Source organism: Psittacula echo (assembly GCF_963264785.1).
Source record: "Psittacula echo genome assembly, chromosome: 10".
Taxonomy (NCBI): Eukaryota; Metazoa; Chordata; class Aves; order Psittaciformes; family Psittacidae; genus Psittacula; species Psittacula echo.
The window spans coordinates 6,880,016-6,904,509 of NC_137741.1; the positions used below are offsets into that span (position 1 = coordinate 6,880,016).

The 24,494-nt window shown below is 36.1% G+C and overlaps 1 protein-coding gene across 1 annotated transcript in view; it reads right to left on the reverse strand.

The window, feature by feature from the left end:
* TJP1 (tight junction protein 1) overlaps positions 1–24,494 on the reverse strand; it is a gene marked incomplete at its 5' end in the record, with an annotated part of 158,640 nt that overhangs the window by 129,494 nt on the left and 4,652 nt on the right. Inside the window, 1 exon segment of the mRNA XM_080626152.1 lies at positions 18,861–18,993. Within this exon segment, the coding sequence (XP_080482278.1) occupies positions 18,861–18,993 (133 nt within the window).

Genomic DNA, 24,494 nt, shown 5'->3' on the forward strand with positions numbered 1-24,494 from the left:
TCTTAGTGTTTCTAAATTCGCTGGTCTTTCTCAGTCCTTCTATCTGCTGCTTGTAAAAAGTTGGTAAAATAAAGCCAACAGGCCCAATTAAAACAAGCATCTTTAAGAATGTAGGGTGTTTCAAGGATTTCCTTTAAACATGACTGTTTAAAACAGTAAGTGACAATGATCTTATTACTTTTATGATTCTATCAAAGATATGTTCAGAATAAATAGAGGCTTCAAGCTAGATCTACTTGAAAGCACCAGCAAACCTTTAAACCTACTCAGGATAACAGAACCTTCACTGTGGCTATACCACATTCCTCCCACCAGACCAAATGGTAGTGCTCTGCCCTTTAAGTCCTGGCCTGTGCCTGCAGATGTGGTACACCCCAAAATCTGTGAAAATCTAGTAACCCATAAAAAGTTACCCTACCGCATTCTGTTTTGCAAATGCAGAGAACACAGGTCCACAAAACCACATTCCAAAGGACAAGGATGAAAAAGGGAGGATGTGTAAAAACTAATTCTCTGCTCTGTAACTTCCATGCCAGATTTTTTCAACAGACACAACTTTATTCACATCTTTGAAGGAGGTATGATTACCAATAATTCAGATTTTGTATTAGTGGGAGCAATAAGCTGATTTTTAAATTGTAGCAATCCACTTCTGAGGATTCCCTTCTTGGACATCAGAAAAAGTAACCCCATTTAGAGTATCAGCAGATTTAAATAAAAGCTACTAAAACCAAAGCAAGATAGCACTAACAAAGCAAGATAGCACTAATAAGGTGTAACACTATATGGCAATGAAAAGACAAAACCAGCAAAGATTAGAAGTAGGCATTAACAAAATTCACCTAGGATTTCCGTTCAATTAATGTGGTTGTGGGCTTTTTTTTTCATTTCACTCTGCTTTCATGCAGTTTCCTCACTGTTGAAGCAAGGAGGTATGTGGTAGAGCAGCTGAAATAAAACCATGAGGTAGCAAAAAGTCCTTATTGAGCAAGATGCCTCAGTTTGGTTCTGGATGCACCCATGTTTGTAAAGCACACTGACAGTGTCACTATGGCACATTCTCACAGTCACTATGGCAATGAATTGCTCCATACTTCTGACTAAATCTCCTAGAAACAGTAATGAGTAATAAATGAAATATATACTGATGACATAAAAAAACCTGACACATCAAAACTAAAAATGCCATGATAAGTTTCAGAATTCCAAAACAATCCAAATGAACAGATAACATGTAGACAAGTAAAACCTAATGCTCAAAAATACAAAGTAATGGAAATTAAAAAAAAATATATAAAAAATTTTAAAAGCATTCTAAATTAGCTGTATCAAACCAAACACATTTTGTGACCATTAATTTAACTGTAGAAAGCTTAGCAGAAATATTTGATCATTGTGGCAAGGAAAAGTAACAGAACGCTGAGATACACAGCGAACAGGATGGAGAATAGCACTGAAAACAGTATAATTTCCTGAGGGAATCAATACTAAATCTTCACTGGAATTCCATGTTTAAATCTCATTCCCTCTAAAAAGAGGGCTGCAGACCCAGAGAAAAGATACAAGATTGTATAGAAGAATCTCTTTTACAAAGAAAAAGCCTGTAACTGGATAAACTGGTATGTTCTCACAATGGGTGAGACTAGATTTTTGTCTCAGATTACCAGAAAGAAAATCTAATAAATTAATAAATTAGTATCTAAACTTGCCAAAACCACGTGTTACAAAAAACAAAAACAAAAGCAACTACAAAACACATTTAACAAAATTTTAAAATTCTCGTTAGACACTGGGACTCATTGCCAGGGGATGTTTTCAGGACAGAAACTTCGTCTCACCTGCTTATACACCAAAGAGGAGACATTTGTATCTCAAGAATGAACAAACAGCGTCAACAGTTTTGAAAACGATATTAAAATTTTGGCTTAAGGCCTAAGCTGATTTCTTTTGAAATAAAAGCAACATGGAGTCATCTAGGGAAAGACTTTATACCTGTACTTGAAACATCTCCAGCATCTGGGTCTAGCTATTCTCATAGACGGGAAGCTGTACTAGTGTAATCAGTACACATATTATCATTTGTTACCCTATTATAGTAAGACTATGTAAATAGAGTATTTAATAGTAGCAGAGGTTGTACCTATCCATCAGGACAAAATGGTCATTTACTAATGATCCCTTACACAGACACTGTAATCCCAAATGCAATGTACTATTCTGTTCAAATTCTTTCTACTGCTCTGCACTGCAACATACTTCATAGTAGAACAGTTCTAACTTAGAATATTATCTTATTGCTCACTACCATTACAGCTTTCCCTTTCCTGCACCTTTTCACAGAGAAAATCGTGAGTGCATTAAAAATGGACAGGGAAAGCAGAAATGCTACCAGAAATGAACTGCTTCATGATGGATTTCTGGTTGACCAATGCTTTTAGTTTCCAGGGATGATGGAGAAGTATATATTTGGAAATACGGCCTCTTAAGTTAATTTTCCCATTTTATTACAGAACATACATGGAAGTACATATATTCTGTAAGAAACAATATGACCAATATGTGTGATTAGGTAAAACAAGTTTATATATCAGTCCAGTGTAGGAGAAAATTAATTAACATATTTAGCATGCAGAGAGATGGATTTCAGCCAGCACAAGACAGAAGGAAGGGGATTCAAGCACTCATCATGGTGTGAGACAGTGAGAATTGGCATTGGGAAAAAGTAGGTAGGAGGCTAATTAGCACAAGATTTGGAAAATGGGAGAAAATGCAGCAATATGAAAGAAGAAAAGAATGTGGCCATTACTAAGAAAACTCCAATAGGCTTCCCCATGGAAACATTTCTAATTTGTTTATAACAGTGTTTGACCATATACTAAGAAATTCTACTAATTTACCAGATCCTACTTTTCTGTGATTAGATTATTTGTGATATAACAAATTTTCTATCATGTTTATAGGCATTAATTTGTGGTAAAAGCATTCCCTTCAAGAACTTATTTTTAGCATCAAGCTGTATTTACAAGGTCTGCATACCTTATTTAATGTCCTAATCAGGCGCAAAAGTCTTCAAAGTTACAGGTAGTATCAGTTAAAATAGTTTGCCTCATCGATTCTTCTAACTGCTTTTCCTGCCTAAAACTTCATTTCTTCCTTGCATTCAAACTGACATAGTAGCATCATTTACATCACATTAAAATTTAGCCTAGGTAGAACTGTGAAAAGATAGCTAGCCTAATTCAGACAATTCCAGTTGTTAAAGCCGCATAGTGAAGGAGTTGTCAAAAGTTTTGAAGTTTCTTTTGTCACTAAAAGTGTAACAAGATTAGTCTGGAAATGTGGAATGGTTAAAAAACAAAGGAGGGAAAAAAGGAACAAGAAAGTGTAGTCTAGTGTATAAACCACTATGCACTGCTACTGTAGTATCATAGGGCATGTCTCAACTACCTTCAGTGAGAGATTGTAAAAGCAACAATGGATGTGATATGCCCTGTAACCTACTTGACATGATCACAGACAGTGATATGGGTGGTTCTCAGCCACCAGTGAGCTTGGGATGGCTCTCCAAAAACAGCTACGGGATTTTCTTACATGCCTTTAGAAGAAAAAATACTCAAACCCCCAAAAGGAACTTCATTACAACATAACATTCTTTATTTGCTTTGTCATTTCACTAGTTTGACTAACTGTATAAACTGAAAATCATAGCTAAGCAAAGTACGAGTACATAAGTCACAGAAACTGTCCCTAGGTGACTGAAAATTCATCTAGTGTATTTACAGACTAAATAGGAAAAAAAATAATCAAAAGGAGAATATTGTGCATTGTATTTCAAGTCTTTGCTGCTGTACCAAGAGACTGGCCAAGGAGAGGTAACTTCTGCACTTGAAACTTGAAATGACTGCAGCTGTATCACTTCTTGTACTGCTCTGCCAATATTCAAACAGCTTTACCTTTAACTAAATTTCAGTCACTAGTTTTTGGAAAAAAACCTACATAACTCTGAGAACCAGTCTATAAGAGTTTAATATACTACCGTTATCTTTGATATCCTTTCAAAACTGCTCTTTAAATATGAAATTTCCAGAACCATCTGGGTTCTGATACTCTGTAAAATGACTGTTTGTGGAGTTTTTTATTTGACATAATCTAATTTCATAAAGCACCTTTGACATACAACAATATTACTGTATAATACTTTAGTATCTTCTGTAAGATTAATTTACCTTACATTCTAGTGCATTCAAATCTGTTTAATCAAAGAGTAGAAAGCAGGCTTAGATGGTTGTCCATTGAGTGTCCAAATAATTTCACTCAAATTTAATAAAAACACAGTTTACTGGGGCTCGGGTACTCAGAATCTGCCAAGCTTGGCTGTTGATTCACCTGCATACCAAACACTTAGAATCTTGCACATATTTACTTATTCTGCTGACTCGTCCTGGGAGCTAGATTAGATGATTCTTCTTCCCTCAAAACAAGGCTGAAATCCTCAATTTCTTCCAGCTTTCTGTTACAGGAAGGGCCCAGGGTAGTGCAGAGGGTCTGTCAGAGGCTTCTGACAGGCTCTTTCCAGCACCAAGAGTGACAGCTATAGGGCTGTGTGCCCACAACCCTGTTTCAAGGGACCTGCTATTGAGGGAGCAGAAGCAAGATAATGATGTGGGGACACAGCTCTGCAGAATTCTGTCCCTAAGGACAGGACAAGGGCAGGTGACTGCAACTTTGAGACCACATGCAGGTTGACTCCAGCTGTGAAAGAGATGGTACAGTCTGGTGTGGTCAAACAGCTTCTGTCAGTAAGCCTTACTTCCCACTGCTTCTGCTCGTTCTCCTCAAAGCTGCACACCCTGTTTTTGGCTTATTCTCCTCCATCCCCTTGTCTGCTCAGGTTTAGACTCCAAATTCCCTTCCCTCTTCTATAGGAGGCACAATCCCTGCCAACTCCTTACTCTGGCCCTGCTCCCAGGTTTTCTGCCCCTGATTAAAGTATAGAAAACCTGTACAGCAGATCACACTTTCTTTATATAATCTATTTAATCATGCTTTTCAAGTAACTGAAAGCTAACTCTCACTCCCAAAAAGATTTCAAAAGGACTTCCATGATTCAAAAAGACTAAAACATGTTGAATTATTGAATACAAAGGATAACAAAACCCACTATTGTGGGCTTCCATAAATATACCCAAAATGCCACATTCAGTCAGTCAAAACTGTGAGTCATAAGTGACTTCAGAGTGTGGGTTTCCGACACAATTTTCATGTCTGACAGATTTTTTTTTTGTCCATTCTGATTTGAGTTTTTGGTTAATATTGTAAGTTCCAAAGCTGTTCCCATAGTTATGAGGGAGGGGAACAATGAAAATCTTCCCCAGGAAGAACAATTTAAAAAAACCACATCACACACATCAAGAAGGTTGAACTAAAACTACAGTAAATGGCAACTCCATACCACTGTGCAGACCAAGCATGCACCCTACTGGTATTTTTCCAAAATTACTACGAAAATGCATTGTGTAACAAAGAGGAAGATTTTGCTAGTTTTTAGATTCCTGTCCATTTGGTTAAAAGCCCCTTCAATTAGGTATACATCCCTGCACTCATTTTATCATTTTTTTATATTCTATAGGCAAAGATTCTTCTTCCTTCTCAGTACAATTAGTCTAATCCATCAGCAGGAAAGGTGGCGCACAAAAATCTTGACTAGACTGGAGGCTATGGAACTGTCGTACTTCAGGCTTCTACTCAAACAGCTGAGGTAATTACTGCCCACTTCTGACTTGAGCCTATAAGACAGTTTACACAGCACATTTCTCTCAAAGCCAGCTAAACTTTGGTAGAATTCCAACACACGTTGGTAATATTCTCTATGTTCTTTATCACCTCTTTAAAAAGAAAAGCCCCATAAACTTTCTTGGTACAAGAATGATTCCCAGCCCTCCAGCCCTAATATAATCTACTACATTCACATATTAGGTAAGTATACCAAATATTAGACAAGCATATGCTAAGATGACAACTCTTAAGCATTGCCACAGGAAATGTTTAGATGCATTTACCATCTTTAGTTAGATACAATACCAAGATCAGGCTCATGAGTTAGCCAGGAAGCATAAAATTATGAATTAATAGGTCTCATTCTTCTCTTTGTCATCTTGTTCCTGACTAGCAAGGAACTGTCAGAAAACATTTCTTGTCACTGCAGAAAACAGGAACAGTTGCATTAACGAGTGGCCACTTCTATTCTCAGATGTTCTGAAATTAGTTTGCTTTCTCTACACTATTACAGGTGAACAAAATGTCTGAGGCTTATGAAATCCTCAATAATTTTAAAACAGACTGCTCTCTCCTCTAACATATTATAAGCCATAAACAAAACAATGGTAACTAGTATTTTCAGAATTCTCCTCCTTTTTCAAAAAGCAAATATTTTTTAAAAAGAGCTGTTACTCTCATTCCCCTCTTCCTCTCAAATGTACTTTATTTCACTCTAGGTGTTTGCTCGACGATACTCCCACTAAGAACATACGGCTTTTGAAGAAACATTCCAGACTATGGCCTTTGGGTGAAAACACATTGGTTGAGTTTTCTCCCATGCGCTCCCCTACAGCACGGTTGTTTCATTCAATCCCACATTTACCCTGCTCATTTCGCTCTGCCAGCAACCCCTCATTTCAATGAGTTCCATTCTAATATCCGTATACAGCTTTCCCCATTGATGGGGTGCTGAGCACCCACTTCCACTTGTAATTAGAGCAACCACAGAAGAGTGTCCACGTCAGTGGCCCTGACAAAAAGTTATGAATATTTAATATTGCTTAAGACTTAATATTTTAGGATGTTTGCATGAAAGTGAAGAGATTGAAGAGCAAAGAGCTATACGAAGTGCCCTGCTTCAGATAAAATTAGGGGAACCCTAACTATCACTATGGTGATAAGCCGTCTGTACATTATTAATTTTCATTTATATAACTGCAATAGTGGTTTTTTAAACACAGTTTACTACACTTGATGCTTAGAGAACTGAATCCTCTGTGTTTGTAGAACATCTGAAACAGTGGCACTCCAAAGCTAACAGCATGTTCTGAGTACTATTGTAACATAAATATTACAAGCCACAAAAGCTGAAGATGCAAACAAGAAACAGAAGACATAACGTTAATTTAAAGCCACTGCAATACCTGAGTGAGGAAAATTACCAAGGTACAAAATACAACTGCAGATCTTCAGGTGGTCTTTTTGGAAGTCATGAAGCATGATCTAGTCAAGGACACCTAATGCCTCATCCCAAACCTGAACAGTGTGTTAGTCCCATCAGTTTATCAAAGAATCTTTTTAAGGCATGGTCTGAAAAGAACACAACCTCCATATTGAAAATCCCAGATTATCTGCAGAATCAGAAAGTTTATAAGAAAGAATCCTGCTGGCAGGGAGCTACATATAATGCTTTGATGATAACTTAGAATTGCAATTGCTGTCCATACCAGTATATCTTCACAAGACAGTATGTATCAGCAGAAGATATATTACGCTGCAAATTGTGCGTTATCACTTTTGTGAGCACTCCACAGAATGCAGGCACCATTCTAAGTACTATCTTAAATGGAAAAGTTTGCTGTGGTAGAAGAAAAAACGAAGCTCCTGTCAGGAAATTTTAGGTGTTTGGGATAAAGCCCAACAAATCCTCCTGACTCATCCATTATCTTCCTCATTTTGAACTCGTTCTAAAAAATGGTCTGTTTTCCTTCCAAAATTGTATTTTAATTCGTGCACTCATCTTAAAGCCCCAGGATTCCCTCACAGAATGCACAGCAACAGATCTGAATCTGCTGATTTTTCCCCTTCTTTAACAACCTTTCAGCCCCCTTCCCTTGGGCTGTCCTCAAGCACAATGAAAGGCAATATAGTATACAGCTGGACGAAGTCAGTAGATATCAAAACTTAAATGTCAAATCTTCATAAAAATACACTTATTTGCTTTATATTCATGCAGTGGCATTCACCACAGTGAGAACAGAATATGTACTTTTCAAATTCTTTAGCTCTGAGGGGTGCACGATAAGTATAACCATAGTGCAGCCAAGATTGCTAAATTTATTACAGGAGCCTGTGATCCCAATAGTATATTGCTAATAACAGTGCCAAATATCCAAAGGCAGCTGCTCTTTAGAGGTTATCCAGTCCTGAATGCTCCCTCATAGACAGCAATAAGCAAAGGCATATTATACCAGTGGGAGAAGCAAGCTGCTCTTCTTGGATATAGACAGGCAACAAACACCCAATATTTCTTTGAAAACTCAAGGAAAACTGTGCCAGAGGACAAAAAGGACATCTGTGCCAAAAGAAACCAGAATCTCTGCAAACTAAAAGTGTCTTGTTGCTGCAAGAACGATGAGCCAGCCCATGCTAACTGCCCTATTCCACTAATGCAGTCTCTTTTTTTCAGTCTAAGCACCACTATAAACAATTTGCATTCCATTCATAGCCCCAGACATCAAAACAAAACAAAAAAATTAACTAAAAAAAAAAAAAACACCCAAACCACCACCATTTTCCTAGATATTTGCTACAGCATTTTTGCAAATTCATGCAGTCTGAATTCCAAGGTGCTTACAATCAATCTCTTTTATTTTATTCTACATTTAGGTTGAAGACTAAGTGTTGGGTGGAATGTACTTTATTATGAATTTTCAATGTGTAGAATTATATTTCTATTATTTTAACAACATTTTCTTTCTTTTAATATTTTTCCACTGACTGCAGCAAAACCTTGTGCTACAGCCCATATTTCAAAAAAACTTTGACTGCTGAGAGTATCCTGTCAATTCTTCTACATTAGTACTGGCGCATCCTCTTATAATAAGCCATCTGCTATAGGCAAATTCGTTTGTCCCCTGCCTGGGCATACTCCTCAGCCAGTCAGATGACAAAGATGGGGAAAGGACTAGATGAAGCATTATTCGGAATGGTGAAGAATCTTTCAAAAAAAGCGGTATTTTACTTCAGTGATAAATGACATGTTCCTGCACACCCACTGGAGCCTCAAGAGACCAAAGAAAAAAGTTGGTAAAAGCAGACCTGTGACAATGCCATTTTACAACTGTTGTTGAAGGTCTGCCTGTTTAGGGTCAGGCCTTGCTCCTGGAGATGCTTGCTACTGACAGAGACTTACAATTTGACAGGCAGAGTCTAGTCAACAAAACTAAGATGTATGTAGAGAACATGCTGACAAAAAGTGACCTGAACCAGTAAAACCTTATATATTAAATGCAAAGTGCATGCATGTGTGTACATATGTAAAATACATGTATATTTTTATATAATTTATATAGATATGCACAACAGCATCTGCATAGTGGTGGATAACCTTGAACATGGCTGAGCTGAAAAAGAGGTATTCTGCAGCTGTTTCAAAATTCACACTATCTTCTAATCTCTCTGTGTAACTAAAAAGACTGTCTTTAAAGTATAACAAAAGAAATATAACCCAGTGCTGTGAAATACCCACTTCAAGAGTGTTTTGGTAGCAACTCTGACTAAATCACAGTTTCTTCTATAGTAACTTAAAAAAAAAAAAAAAAAAGAAGAAGAATCTCAAAAGACCTTCCAATGAGGCCAAACATATTTCAAGATCTTGCCCCGCTTGCCTCTCGGTTTCTCCTTTCATATTTGCCTAAGTGCATCATTGGGCTTATTAAAACAAAACTGACTATGACTGCAACATTTGCAGACATTCTGTCTGCATCATTTACAAACAAATCTGTGTCTATTCCTCCTGGAAAACTCCAGAAGTACCTCCATACCAAGCTGGTCTGTCAGACTAAAATGCTGCTTGGTGAGAATACCAACAGATGGGCACTTTAAGAGAATCCCACTTACCAAAAGGCTCATTGCCTAAAAACTCCTGTAAAGCTGAAGACCTTAATTATAACTGTGGCTATTGTTTTTGTGCATACGTTATAAAGATGCACTGATTTTTCACGTAGATCAGTTCCCTTATTTCAGGAAGAAAATATTCTTCTCTTCATTTCAGTGCATGAACAAGTTTTTTAAGTGTGTGGGGAATACCAATATTCCTATCCTTAACCAGGAGCTTTCCTGCAGTATTGCCAGGCACAGACCAAGGGATCCTGTTTCTGAGACTGTAACAGAAGCTAGGTGCCTCAAGGTCACAGGAGACATTTCAACTTTTTCAATGGAAAAAGTAGCAAGGATAATTTCTGCCTCCACGAAGACTGCAGGCTGAGGTTGACTTGACTTGCATTATAGGATCATTACAATTTCCATGAAATTATTATCGCTTTGCAGACTTGCCAGTGGTGCCCACATTTAGACATGTATTTCATGACAGAAAATTCAAAGCAGCTGTTGTGAACAAAAAATTATTTTTTTTTTTAAGAATAAAAAACACATTTTAAAGACCTTTAGAATTAATCACTCACAAATCCTGGTTTCCAAAGGGAAACAGTACTGGTGAGGCAAGAAAAGTAGCAAAAGCAAAAAAACCCAAAACTGACCAACAAAAAAAGAAATACAACAAACAAGACTCCCCCCCCAAAAAAACCAACAACCTAATAAAAATATTAAAACAGATATGCTACTAGAATTCTCAGCATATACAGTCCAGTGATGTATTTTAAAAGCCATTCATACTGACACCCCAGTTATTTGCTATTTTTAAGCACAAGGCTGAGAGCCTGCAACAGAAATTTTTGCACTCTTTGTTTCCTCATATATAACCAGTCTGCCTTTCTTTGAGCACAGCAGTGGAGAAAGGTCAAACAAATAAAATATATCAATAACAGGAAAATAGATTGAGCAATATGATCTTAACTTCTACTTTAAAATAAATCAGTGAAGAATTTCTGGCATGAAAGATAAATGCACTTAGACTCAAAACCACTTTAAATTCACTCACATAGACTTTTTTAGACAGAAACAATTATTTACTAGATAAATATGTAATACCTAACAAAACGTTAAAGTATTTAATCTATTGCAAGAAACCTTGATTTTCAGAAGAAAAAAAATAGTTTAGCATTTACCTAAAGAAGCTTATATAAATGTTATTCTTTTCCCTGAGTCATCCCATCAATTTTTTTTTAATACAACGCTGATCCATCATGTGGATGCATACAGAATCCAGCTCAGAAATTAAGATATTCAAGGGAGCTCACAAAGGCATCACAAAAACAGAGGTAGTGGTCATTTCCAGTCACCTCTCTGCTTCCCTTGATCCCTGGGCTATTTGAAGGACAAACAATTGAACCTTCATCCTGCTTCAGGCTTCAGTCCACCCAGTCACCTCTCTGCTTCCCTTGATCCCTGGGCTATTTGAAGGACAAACAATTGAACCTTCATCCTGCTTCAGGCTTCAGTCCACTGGTAGGTAACTGCATGTGCACTGTAATATTGAAACTGAATACGTTATGCTGGCAGCCTATACACCCACACAAATGGGATCTGATATTATATAATTTAAAGGCAAACTACACTATGGCCTACATATCTTCCAACATTTTAAGAAATGAGAGAGACCTGACAAGTCACAATCATAAGCCAAGGATGATGGTGCTGAAGTAATCAACCAGGTCATTACTCTAACAAATGCCAAAAAGTATTTTGATACAGCTCTGCCTGCCCCAATTCATAATGCCATTCTGAAAAGAAATAAAAAATAACCCCAAAAATGTACTCACTCAAAAACACTTCTAATGAAAATTAAATGCAAACTCAGTCACCAGTATAATGACTATTACAGAGTTAATATCCTTGGTAGATTTAAACTGGAATGCTGAATTTATTCAGGAACATAGATCAATCAGTCTGAACCAATTCAGAAATAGAAATCAAGGTCAATCACAATCTAGAAGATAACAAATTAAATTACTTGTTAATAGTAATTACTTACATTTATCTTAACATCCTTAGGTTAAATAAATCTCAAGGCTGCATAGGCTTCACACAGTATTACGCTTGAGACTTAATAATTTACCTTGACATTTAGAATGCCTCTTACATAAAACTTTAGATTTAAAAAGTTGCTTGATCTAAAGCAAGATGATACACTAAACAATGCTGAAAATATACTCCTCTTTCACAGAGGAGTTGTAATTTTGATCAAAAGCCTGCAGTTTTTTCTATTTCTGCCAGTAAATTCAAAGGTTGTTTCAATAAAACCAAGAAAAAAGTATTTTTTTTTCTCTGTATTTAAAGCTATTAACTATATATGTTGAAGCCAGGAATATTTATTTTTCTGCATTGTTTCTATGTACATGACTGATAAAATACCAAAAAACTATGTAAAGTGCTTTAATTTCATTAAGTTTAAAATTTGTTAAGCAGTTAAATAAAACAAATATTTGTTGGTGGGGTTTTTTTAACATTTTAACTGTCTTAGGTAAAACAAACTGGCCAAAACTGGATCTACAGTATAATGTCAGGGCTGTGTTCATATATCCATCAATAGATATTATTATTATAAATGAGTCACAGTACAACAACAATATTGTGAAGCAAGTCTAAGCTACTACAGAGGATTTAATTCTTAGGAAACAGCTGCATAACCACCATGCTTCTCTGAACAGTAATAAATTAAGGGCATCCACAAGACTCCAGATGTGCTAATGAATTCTTCCTTCCACATCTACAGACGATGAAAATACCTGCAGGACTTTTTAAAGAATGTCAGTGTTCTTATGTCTCCATCCTAAGAAAAAACTCCAGCACATATCATTTGAGTTATTATTAACTTATCATTGTACTAGTTTTACAGACACATACTCAAATTAAAATATCAGCAGGAAAAATCAAGACTGATGAAAGCATAAAACCAGTACAATTTTATTAAAAACAAATATTAATCAAACTACAGGATCATATCTATGACCTCAGAAGCCATTTATAAGATGATTCAAAGGGAAGATGAGTTTGGGTTTGAATTAATAAAAACTGCAATAAACCCATGCTCTTCAGTACAAACTAGATTGCCTTGCTCAGCAATACACTCTACAAACTAGTAAAGCAGTGTAGTACAGTGTCCTGTTTCGATCACCAGAATTTTTTCACTAGGGAGAGTGGGGCTAATCACTGCAAGTTACCCAAAATACTGGCAAGGACATTTCAAACAACAAACTGTTTCTTTAGCTTGCCATATGCTTTAAGTATCTACCAAAGAGGTTGCAGAAGTGAAATAAGGATGTCATCACAAATATCCATGAACTTAATCACTAAAGCCTCTAAACAGCCTTGAAATTTCATTAGAAATTATAAAGCATGTGAAACTCCTAATAACAGCCACAGCAAAATAATGTACACTCACTCATAGCTGCTCTCGGAGCGTGCACCTCCTTGCACACAGAGCATGCTGGGCACACACGTATCCCCACAGAGAGCATGTGAGGTCAATCACTGAATCCTGCTAATGACAGCAGGCTAGCACAGAGATAAATAGAGTTGCTACATCTCCTCTGCAAGTAAGTATACAAAACATCACACTCACTGAGTGGCGTAATACTTACTACAGTCAACTAAAAATTAATGTTATAGGTGAACATGTGTATCCCCTATCTAAAAAAAGCAATCACGCGTTATCTAATTCTCACTTTCAGAGTATCTCTTCCTTTGTTGACTTTTCAATTTTGTCATGCATTCCACGGTGCTTTGTTCAGACTGCCTTTTCTACTTAGTTGTCTATCTTCTCTTCTTTTGGGTAATCTCCTACCCTACTATGTTACTTTTGTACTTTGTATGTTGACATTCACAGAGCTCTAAAGCAATAATACATAGCAATTTAACCCAAATTCAATTCATTGTCAGTACATGGCGAGAAGAGACAGAACAATACGTCTGAAAAAGGTAAGACTGAAAAGAATGGAAAAGACGGGAAGGGGAGTGAGGGGGAGGAAGACGTGTGCATGTTTACTGAAAGCACACTAGCACCAGCTGCCTCCAGAAAACATGTAGAAGTGGACTTGTTCATACTATAAATAACTGCAGTGCTCCGATTTCCAAGGAAAGGTCCTTCATCCACAACTGCCAATTTTAGCACGAAAGAGTTAAGTCCATATTCATTTAAATATACAGTTTTCAAGATGGTGATTTTAGTTATTTCTCAAGTCCAATCAAAGAGTTACAATAACAAAAATTAAGATATCTTAGACATTACACCTCCATTAAAGTTCATGAGATGAGCTCCTTACGCAAATGCTTTCAAAATCTGTCATCCCCACAAAACATCATCACTGTCTCATAGGGAAAAAAGAGAACAATTTCTTTGCATCTACACACTGTAGGGATGGCCAATGTTTGTAATGCTATGAGCCACATACAGAATCTGTCATATAGTCAGCAACTACAAGATCCATTCACACACACAAATGAGAATGACAACTCCACAGCAGCCCCAGCTCTATCACACAGGGCAGTTCCAAAATCCACCTGCATCCCAATGTGACCTTCAGAAGCCCTAGCATCAGTGTGGCACTTGAACAGCTTGAAAGCCATATGCAGCTAAAGAATCAAAGGTTAGTCACATCTTACCTATTGGTATAAATAGATTTTAAGATTCCTGAGAGTAAACACTTTGTGTTTGCACAGTGTCTAGTACAACAAAATCCCTGTCGATGAATTGGACTCAGAAGTGCTATTGCTAAACAGGGTAGTACATGCAAAGCCAGAGTTTCAGTGTAACAAACATTAAAATATAGGTGTAATTAACAGTAGTGTGACAAGCTCATTCTACAAGGCAGTATGTATTCCACATCTTCCTCCAAGAGCTGACAATCCTATTCTTTTTCTTTTCTCCCTATCTTTCCGCAATGTGAAGAATGAGTTCAGCAACATCTCTAGGTTGCAGACAACCCTCTACCAAAACACAACAAAAGAATACAGGGGCCTTTGGGGGTTTTGTTTGTTTGGTTTAGGTTTTTTTAATAGATACCCCTAAAGCTGATTATTTCAAGGGGTATTATCTGGGGAAACATAGCATGACGATCCTCCTTAAAGAAAAACTGAAGGGCAATAAAACAGCTTTCACTTAGTTTGTGGAATAAAGAACTATTCTGACTAAGTGGTAGCACTAATACCTTGAGAGGATAAAGAAAAGAAAAAGGATGCAAGAAGTTGAAGACAGATGCATGATTTAAGGAAGCAGCTGTATCATCACACTGTGGCTAAACATTGTTTCACCACTTTACCTTCTCACCTGCTGTCCTAGCAAATGGCAACAAGAGACATCACTATTACAAACACCAGTATCATCCTCTCCAGAAAGCAAAGGTATTACTAAGAAATAAACCCCACATTTTGGCAGCAGACTCCTACCACTTGTAATCATGGAGAATTTATACCTCATAAAAGGATGTTAAGGATACTACAGTGTGAGCCAGCTATGGAAAGGTAACACAGGTATGCAAAGCACCAATCAGTAGTCATGCACTTGGACACTCACAAATACCTGAGGCTTGCAATAAGCCAGTTTTATAGAAAAAGAACTCTCTAGCATTCTTAGGTATATCATCCATAACAAGAGCCACAGGTATAACTAAAAGCCATTAATATCACAAACTTCAGATTTTATTAACTGTGGTAAACAAGAAACTTGGCAGCATCACCTTGTCTCAGACAACCCTCTGAAGGCACCCACGGCAGTCACTCTTTGGCCTCAGCTGGAATTTTACACAGCAATAACGCTGGTTATTACCCCACCCTTGCAAAGAGTAGCCCATTTTTATTTTTTTTATGAGCCTCCCAGCTTATGAGTCCCACAGCTGAAGTCACAGTAAAGTATAAATGCAATATTTTCATATATTGATTTTTTTCTACATGAATATTGCATGAAAATCCAGAACCTTCTAACTGGGGACACATTTCCTCACACTTGGAGAAAACAAAATATAACTTAATTTTTATGTCTTCCTGCTGTTCGGATTTGTCCTCAGTAAGAATTTGCTTTGTGATAAGGAACAACAGGTTTACAGAAAAGTAATAACAATACAATAACATTCAGAATTTTTAATGGATCTCAATCTCATTATATGATTAGTAAAACCAACAGTTGGCTGGATGCTCAAATGACTTCAAGTTTGTCAACATTTAAGTTATCCACATATTTAAATACGAAACTTTTTATCTTTGCAGTGCATAAAATGGATATTCTACAGCATATTGAAAATAAAAAGTTCTAAAAAGCTCTTTCCCTTCATTGTGTAAAAGAATTTATCACTTCTACTAATTCTTTTAATTTCAATTTAATTCTATCTGCCAGTTTCTGACCCTTCTTACTAGGAAAAGATGGTTAACATGAAAAACATTTATTCTTCGAGCACACTGGAAAGATTTAGGCATATACCCTAATTTCCTCAATTATTTTTTTAGATCTATTTTTAATCGCAATTTTAAACCAATAAAAGTACCATTATACAATAGCAAGAAATATGATGTATGATTCTAAATTATGTAGTAGCAAGAAAATCCATATTTATAACTCTGATTTCTGTGCTTAGCTATTTAAATTTGTATCATCCTTTAACATAAGACCTCGGAATAAAAAGTAAGCTTCCTTTCCTGATCCTAATTATCAATGCTTAGCATTAATACATGAATTTATACATATGCTACACATTTGTATGCTACAGACATCACCTATTATTATCTGTCTCAAATCTCTTTGCAAAGGTTCTATGGCATGCAACATATTCTTTTTACCATTGGCTATAATCTCTTTTTCTTTGAAAGCCCCAAGAGTAGAGATAGATTTAGATAAAACTCCTTAATAGGACCACACAGATGAAGACCCATGTAGCACAAGCTAAAATTATTGTTTCAGTAATCTTGTTCCCTAAGGGAATTCTTAACATTTAGTAAGGTAATGATTACATTGATATGACTACTGTGACAACAGTTTGCATAGACACATCAAAACCAGCTTCAAGTTATGCAGTGAGAGTTACTGACAGCACAGAACTGACGATGAGCTCACCGCACATGTGTTTCCCCAGCTACACAACCTGATTTTGCAGTATTGGCAATTCTACAAGTACCTGAACATCATACAATACACTAAATCACTAATTCCTGCTACTAATTACATCCTTAAACAGCAAACAACAAGTTCTTTATCCCAAAGATAGCACTACAAGATTTTATAATTGGAAACAAAAGAGACCTGAGAAAAAAGTACCAGTTCTGCTACTGTTATCACCTGTGAAAAACTGAATGATGTAACGTGCCCAAATCACTGTTTTACTTTAGATAAAGATGCTTCCTAAAATCGCATCTGAAAATTTTAGTTATATTGTTTATATTACCATGTAATGCCAGGCAGTATCTCCACATCACTATTGATTTGCACATTTTAAAGACAGCACATATTTCCTGTCTACCTTTTTCATCCTCATATTTAATAACTGGTTTATAATGTAACATACCCTTTGTCATTATTTTTGTATTTCAGAACTACATGATATTAATTTACCAGAGTATCATTTGTTTGGGCCAAATTCCCCTCAGTTAGGTTGACAGGTGTAGTTTTCAATGTTTTTGAGTAAAAAATGTTTGAAAACGTACTGTGTTTAGGACTAATTTTAGTATTTTTTGAACAGTATAAATAGGAGGAAACGCACCCCCATTCCCCGTACTCTTTCACAGTAACAATTTATTTTCTTCCATTATTTGAATGTAAATAACTGCTCCTGAATTGTGTAAAAAACTGTTCAAGTTTTCTCTCTCAGTTCAGCAAAATCTCTAAACCATCATCTATACACAAATTCCCTGAAACCATGATCGCACTGAATTTTCTGAAACCTTAAGACAAATATATCTAGACCATAACAAAGAGAAAAAAATATGAATATACCAGTTATGTATAGTTACTTCTTAACTGTAGTAAGATATCACCTGTGATACTAGCTTTCAAGTGCTATAAGCACATCCATCTTTTTAGGAACATTTATTTCTTTTTCTGGTACTCTATTACAGCCACATAAAACTATAATAATTTTGTGAGTTTTCTAAAATATTATCTATTTTATTTTAATGGCAATTTCCAAAATCAAAATATAAAAACAGAATTTGAAAATATATAATTCATTTTTCATAATTACTCCATTTCCAGTTAATTCCTTCATCTTATGAAGATGACTATTAGAATCTGACATCAAAATTTATACATGGCTTTCAACACAAGAGGGACTTTCTGGAGTGAGTCCAGAGGTGGGCTATGAAGATGGTCAGAGAGCTGGAGCACCTCTTCTATGGACACAGACTGAGCAAGTTGGGCCTGTTCAACCTGGAGTAGAGAAGGCTCCAGGGAGATCTTAGAGCAGCTTCCACTGCCTAAAGGGGGGCTACAAGAAGTCTGGGGAGTGACTTTTTACAAGGACATCTAGGAAATGGCTTTAAACTGAAAGAGGGCAGGTTTAGATTAGACATCAGGAAAAAATTCTTCCCTGTGAAGGGTGGTGAGGTGCTGGCACAGGTTGCCCAGGGAAGCTGTGGCTGCCCCATCTCTGGCAGTGTTCAAGGCCAGGTTGGACGCGGCTTTGGGCAACCTACCCTAGTGGAAGGTGTCCCTGCCCATGGCAGGGGGGTTGGAACTAGATGATCTTTAAAGTCACTTCCAACCCAAACCATTCTACGATTCTGTATTGCCTGAAGAACAAAACCAGTCACGCATCACCAGTTAGACAAGTGACATCACCGTTCTTAACATTTGGCAGTGTCAAACTGCTATTACATCATTAAGCACAATACCTTTTCTAATTTTGACAGAGATAAACCCAACACAAGAAGGAAAACTGCTTTATTAGCGAGATTCCCATAACTTCATATAGGATAAATGTAAAAGATATGGTACTTACAGTGAATTCACAGAAATCAATGCTATCAAGACTTTTGCTTCTGTGTATTCTCCCTTTTATTCTTCTTAAAGAGGGCTTTCCCTGACTTACACTACAGGTAGCACCATTGGGATTTTCAGAAGATGGAGTTACCCTGCCAAACAAAAAAAGCCACATATTAGACAAAGAATATATGCTTTTATTCAATGCATTTGCATAAAGCAGAAAATTTACAAAGTAAATAAACATTGCCATGCTATACAAAGAAGGAATGCCATTCCAAGCTTTATTTTCAATCAAGTGCCAAAATAAGACCACAAAACTATGTAGAAATCTAGCTCCGACCAAGTCCACCACTGCTTGCAGATGTAGTCAAAACCGTATCATATTCATCATTTTTGTACAAAAGAGAAAAGTATCAGGGGAAAAAAGGACCAATTGGAGAAAACATATTTAGCTTCTGAAAAATTAAAGAGAGCATTTTCCTCTATTAATTCAGTGAAAAATTGAGTCCTGTGATACATGTTGATGGCTGTCAGTTAAATCAGTAGGAGCCTGGCAGTATTTGGCTTTCGACCTTTTCCAGTTTGAGTGCTAATGGTACTTCAGCTATTCTAGCAATGAATAATGATGAACAGTAGTGAAATTAGTAAGACCTGTTAAAGTAATAGAGGCAATATATTAAGGAACTACACTTTGTAAGGCCTTTCATCACACTGTAGTCTACACATAGACCATATACAGCGGAGTCCATTAACTAAAATACTGCGAGTAAGCAATCAATATTTCAAGGAGCTTGGTGGAAGTTACTAACAAGTAAGCAGGGTTAACAATTAACCAAATGTATTAAGGTTTTTGAGGTCAATATTTTAAATGCAAAATAGTCTCTAGTCAGTCTGATACCACATTAGAAGAAGGAAAACTGCATTACAGCAAGTAAGCTCACCAAGAATCACTCAAAACCCATAAAATTCTTAATGTAAAGATTTATACTTGTTTCATATAATTTCTCAACTGCAGCCATAAGAGAGTTCAAAAACTAGTTTAAAGGAGAAGTAATACACATCACTTGCATTTCCTAAGACCTTGGACAGTAATTCAGTCGTTTTCTCTATAACATTAAGTTTCCTCTCCCCCCAAAAAAAAAGTATTTCAGGTCCTTTTACTTAGCATTAACAGCTTTGGTATGCCTATAAATGTTTTTACAAAAAAGAAAAAAAGATGAAGATGTCTTATAGATACGCATCACCAAGAAGACATTGCCTAGTAGGCCACGTTAGCACTCAAAATACAAAATTCAAGGTGCAAAATACAGTAACCACAGGCTGAAGATACTTGTTTGATCAGTGAGACTCCTAGGTCTACACAGCTTCACGGTAAGGATAGAAGGTACAAATGCCATGTTCACAGAATGCTAGGGAGAAGAAAAAGTTGCAATAAACACACTTGAAAATTAAAACAAACAGATTTTTATAAATTGAACAAGAGATTAAAAAAGATAAAGCCTTCACTTTCTGTTGAATTACTGTGATTACCAAATCAATATTTTGTTTTCATATACCTGAGGATTTTGGGTAGTTTTTTTTTTTTTTTTAACACATGCACACAGACACACACATCAACTGCTTGATGCAAGCTCTCTTGATAATACAGTAATTGGGTTTAGATGGGTTTTTTCCCTTTGGGTAAATTTACTGCCAACTTTTAACCACAAAGATAAATAAAAATTTCTAACTGAAGATTAACTGTAATATTCATTTTAGTTACATTAGAAACATCCTGCTAAAACTGCACCAGATATTTTGATATGAGTTAAATTCTGAGAAACATGCCTGGCTAGTAGAGTAACACACTTGTTCACAGAACACAAACTGCAAAAATGTCAGAGATTCCCTGCTAAAACATCTTAAAGAATCATTAAGGACTAATTTCCAAAGACAGACAATTGCTCAGTCTCAACTCTTGTCCCACAGAGTGTAACATTTACAGTGACAGTACATTACTGTTGTATGACTGTATCTTCTGTGACTGAGCTCTCCAAATATCTCTGATAAAGTTAATCCACATATAGGTAACTGTACATATTCTGAGTCCATGTCAAATGCAGATGTTGGAGCCCACAGAGAGATCCACTGTTTCCGTACAGTTAGAGGTCTGTGTTTATTCTCTTTCCAGAAAATCTCTGACCGCTGCCTATTTCATTACTTATCACTTGGGTCAATAAATCTTCACATGCACCTCTGGCAAATTAAATACTTGGTATATTAGACTTCTTCCTTACACTTAATAGGAAATGTATTAAACAGCTGTAAGCTACATTGTGCTTTTCTCAATTAGAACTGTATTTCAAACCACTTATTCCAGTGCCTTACCTCTAACCATGCATTTCTTTAAGTGCAAGTCTTATGGTAAGTGCAATGTTTTTGGATACTGAGAAGCCTTTACAAAAACAGCAAATAAGAAAAACCTCATGGGAAAGAAAATCAAATAAAAATAACATGCTAATCAAAGTTAAGTAGTTTAAACAAGGACCTAAACTAATGATATGTTTTGAAGGCCCTTCCACTTGGGAGCTCCACTCTTTAAAGCTACTTGAGAAGATGAGCTCCCTGCCTCAGAATCCACCCATCATTTAATTTGTGCAGAAGAATAAATTATGGCTATTACTTGCTAGCTTCTGAGATTCAGAAATGCTTTTAAAATCACATTTAACTTCCAAAATATAATTTTATGGGAAGAAATATCACAATTGAAAGATTCCCTTCAATCCTTTATAAAAATCATTAATTTCTATATCAATGTCTTTACAAGAAAACAAAGTACTATTCAACCAACCAAAGGAAAATCCAATCAATATCATTACAGGGAATCAGGAAGCTCTGCACTGTATTTTGCACCAAAGGAAGGATATGAGGCGATATATCCAAATTTAGAGAATCATAGGGGTTTGATTCTGTGATTAATGAGGAAACTTTGGGACAAATGTAAAGAAATTAAACACCAGCTTCTCCAGTGCATCTGCTACTCCTACAATTTTAGCAAAAAGAAGCAGTAACAAACCTGAGACAGACTTGGATCTATTCCAACCTAACTTCTCAGAATGCTGGATGCAGCAAAGAAATTCTCAATAATACACTTCCAGTAACACTTGTGCAGTACTACAACAGGAATTCTTTCAAGTACTAGAAATTTCCACAAGGAATACAACTCAAAAGTTAAGACTATAAAGTTGCAAGATAAACACAAGCATATGCCTTAATGAGTTCAAATTCATGAGACAAGGCCAAAAGTGTCTGAATTTGACTTGAAACTACATTACGCAAAAAACTGAAGACCAGCTTTTGAAAATCCTTCTCAATTTTGAATCTTGCTTTGTCTTCTCGAAGTGTTCACTGCAATTGAGAAACAGAGCTTATTATCTTGTAATGAATACTGAAACTACAATGCAATTTTCTATGGTACTGGCATCTGAACCTTAGGTTTAAAAAATTAATTATTAATTAAGTTTACTACATCTGATCATCTCCTTCCATCTTTTATTTGAATGGCTTAATAATAGAAAATTAATAAATGAATTGCTAAGTCACTGGCTACAGTACATGCACCAGGGGTATAGAGGAATTATCACAGACTAAAGCTGAAAGATTTGTAAAAGCCATTTAAAAATGTCTGCAGCTTATCAACTACTTCAAGACAAGTGCTCTTGAATAAAAGCCTAAGAATTACATATTCGAGGCAATCTAGAGCTTTAAAAAATAGAATATAGCACCAAGATCTTTGAAGGAGTGAACAATTTCGGATGCCTTGTTTGAAATGTGCCATTTCTATTCAAAGAATGCATTTAATATTCGGGAAATACACCGCCTTTCTAATGGAGCTCATCACAGGAATCCTAAATTAAGGCACCCCAATTCATTAGTTTTTGGAAGTTTTAGACAAGTAAAATTGAACCATTTTGTAAAACCTACCTGGACCCTGAGGCCCTTATTTATTATCCCCAATTCTTAAAACAGTTTCATTGACCTTGACTGGTTCCTGATCATATATCACATTACATAACCATGACTCTAAATTATTTCTCTAGCTTGTAAAATACGGAAAAAACCCTAAAATTTCCAGTATTTGTATTCCACTGATGAATATGCTAGCCTAACAAAACCCTACACAACAGCGGCTTCAAGGTACAAAATCACATCAAGGGCTAACAACTTCATATACATCATAACACATTTAGGTAGAATGTATGTAACAACTTTTTATTAATAAAAACTATTTATATTCACCTTTCACATAATTACTAACAACTTTCAGTATTACCTAACATGGTTTTGTAGTTACACTTTGTCTGAAATGACTAATGTCATGTTATTTTCTAGACAGACAAGTTAGACTGAACATCTCTAAAGAACCTAAAAGATTCTCTTCTTGTTTAGCAATTAGAGTTCTGAAAATTTTTATAAAAAGACATCAGAATATTTAAAACTCAAGTATTAAAATGACACATTTTCTGTATCCATTTTCCAAGTGTAGTATTAATGGCAGAGTTAATGCAGAGAGGACAAGGTGTTGACAACTGTTTAGCCCCAACAAGACTTCCAATGCTGACATAACTATTACGCTTTTCATATACTGGAAGTTGTCTGCCTATCTTATAAAAAAGCATTTAGATACCTCTAGCACATTATTAGAAATGGTTTCACAACATATAATCCAAACTTCTCAGAAACTTCTACCTCTAGTAGACAGATCTCAGTCAACAGATGTATAAAACTTCCATAATTATGTCTTCCCATCAGAAGACAAGGCTTCCTCAACACTACAGAAAGGACATCAGCTGGACTCAGCTGAATGTGATCAGTACACCTCCTGGCTAAAACACAAGAGTGGAAAAGCTGAAACTTAATCCCATTTATCAGACTGAAAGCCTAACAGTTACAGTTGCTTAAAATTAATGTTTGTTTGAACAAAAAAAAAAAAAAAAAAAGGCAAATTTGAAACAACGCGAGCAGTCAGCTGCTATGATAAATTCTTGTGCACCTCTGCAAGTATCTTCAGTTCTAAGCACAGTATCCTACCTTCATCAGAAAAAGAAAACAAATAAAGGAATTAATTTACAACATGAAGGGGTAATGGGTTCAAACTTAAACAGGGGAAGTTTAGATTGGATATAAGGAAGAAATTCTTTACTGTAAGGGTGGTGAGGCACTGGAAAGGGTTATCCAGGGAAGTTGTCAATGCTCCATTCCTGTCATTTTCAAGGCCAGGTTGGACAGAGCCTTGGGTGACATGGTTTAGTGTGAGGTGTCCCTGCCCATGGCAGGGGTTTGGAACTAGATGATCTTAAGGTCCTTTCCAATCCTAACTATTCTGTGATTCTATGAATAAATCTTCACAATAAACTAAACTGTTACCCAACTTCAATCAAATATTAACCAGAACCAGTAATCAAAAATGGAAAACATCCATTCTGGTGATCCGTATTTTTCCATGTAGCTCTGTAGAGACACCCAAGAGGTTCAATCTTTGATGATTTCTTTTTCCTATACTAAAGTGACATTTTCCATTATTTAATTATTCTATGTATGACTCTACTTAGGACATAAACAAATAAACAATGGCACTTTTTTCTCTAGGGATGTTCTAATGATTGAAGAG